This window comes from Indicator indicator, chromosome 23, assembly GCF_027791375.1.
Source record: "Indicator indicator isolate 239-I01 chromosome 23, UM_Iind_1.1, whole genome shotgun sequence".
Lineage (NCBI taxonomy): Eukaryota > Metazoa > Chordata > Aves > Piciformes > Indicatoridae > Indicator > Indicator indicator.
In genome coordinates this window covers 16706822-16708529 of record NC_072032.1, presented here as the reverse complement: position 1 = coordinate 16708529, position 1708 = coordinate 16706822, and the positions used below count along the sequence as shown (strand labels likewise).

Sequence of the window (1708 nt, the reverse complement as noted above, 5' to 3'; positions counted from 1 at the left end):
AATGCAACCTTTTGCTCTCCTCTTCTCCCCAGCACAGGCAGTGCCCTGAAAGCTATGGGCTCCAGGGCAGCAGTCACCTCCTTGGCAGCTGATATTCAACTGAAGGCTTCTGGAGTGTGCACACAAAAGGATGACAAAAACTCTTCAGTACCATCCTGGGAGCTGCAGAGAGCAGAGAGGAGAAGGCTTCAGCCCAAGCCCCTCTGCCTTTCTCTCTTCCATCATTGTCTCTGCAGCACTGCACTGCTCTTCCCTCAATCTCCATCCAGCCACAGGACTCTTGCTCTGGGGCATTGCTGTTGCCATGTGGTCACTTTGTGTTCTGACTCTGACTCTGCAAGTGCTGCCCCAGAGCTGTCTGCATGGAAACTAAGTGTCCAAGCTGCCTTGGAAGCTGTGCTGGAGATGCCAGAGGTTGTTGGTGGTGGGGAATGAGCTGATCCATTGGTGCTGCAGCTCAGGGAGGAGGTGTTCTGGGAGCACTGCAATCTTGGTGTGCAGAGAGAAGTGTTCCCTAACTTGTCCCTGCCTTTTCCTCCTTGCACAGGTCTGCATGGGCAGAGGCAGCAGATGGCCAACAGCAGCTCCATCCCCCACTTCCTCCTGCTGCCATTGCCAGGCACAAGGCAGCTGCAGCTCTTGCACTTCTGCCTCTTCCTGGCCATCTACCTGGCTGCCCTGCTGGGCAATGGCCTCATCATCAGCACCATAGCCTCTGACCACCACCTCCACACCCCCATGTACTTCTTCCTCCTCAACCTCTCCATCCTTGACCTGGGTACAATCTCCACCACTGTCCCCAAATCCATGGACAATTCCCTGAGGAACACCAGGGACATCTCCTATGCAGGATGTGCTGCACAAGTATTTTTCTTTCTCTTCTTGATATCATCAGAGTTTTCTCTCCTCACCACCATGTCCTACGATCGCTACGTTGCCATCTGCAGACCCCTGCACTATGAGACCCTCCTGGGCAGCAGAGTTTGTGTCCACCTGGCAGCAGCTGCCTGGGCCTCTGGGGCTCTCAATGCTCTGCTGCACACAGCCAATACATTTTCCTTGCCCCTCTGCCAGGGCAATGCTGTGGACCAGTTCTTCTGTGAAATCCCCCAGATCCTCAAGCTCTCCTGCTCCACATCCTACCTGAGGAAAATCGGGCTTATTATGGTCACTATCTGCCTTGCTTTTTTGTGTTTTGTGTTCATTGTGGTATCCTATGTGCAGATCTTCAGGGCAGTGCTGAGGATCCCCTCTCAGCAGGGACGCCACAAAGCCTTTGCCACCTGCCTGCCTCACCTGGCTGTGGTCTCCCTGTTTCTCACCACTGGTATCTTTGCCTACCTGAAGCCCCCCTCCATTTTCTCCCCTTTCTGGAACTTGGTTGTGTCAGTTCTGTACTCAGTGGTGCCTCCAGCAGTGAACCCTTTCATCTACAGCCTGAGGAACCAGGAGCTGAAGGCTGCCCTGAGCAAACTGCTCCCTGGCTGCTTTCAGAAGCAATAAACTGTTTGTCTTCTCCTGCAGAGCAGTTCTGACATCACTCAGTGCAGGCCCAGCCTCACTGCTTGAGTTTTGCTTTTTGTGCTGGATTTTTACTTTTGGTATGTTGGCATCACCTAATTCATTCTGCTTTTGTTTTCTAACTGAGGATTGATGTTGGAGGAGCTGTGCTCCTTGTTAGGTTCAATATAGCACCTTTAATAAAGCA

General features: G+C 52.6%; 1 protein-coding gene across 1 annotated transcript; it reads left to right on the top strand.

Moving 5' to 3' along the window:
- The first annotated feature begins 564 nt into the window (after positions 1-564).
- Positions 565-1503, top strand: LOC128974773 (olfactory receptor 14A16-like). The gene has a single exon (XM_054391483.1). It carries the CDS (start codon positions 571-573, stop codon positions 1501-1503), a length of 933 nt encoding a protein of 310 aa, XP_054247458.1. The 5' UTR covers positions 565-570.
- Positions 1504-1708: the final 205 nt, after the last annotated feature.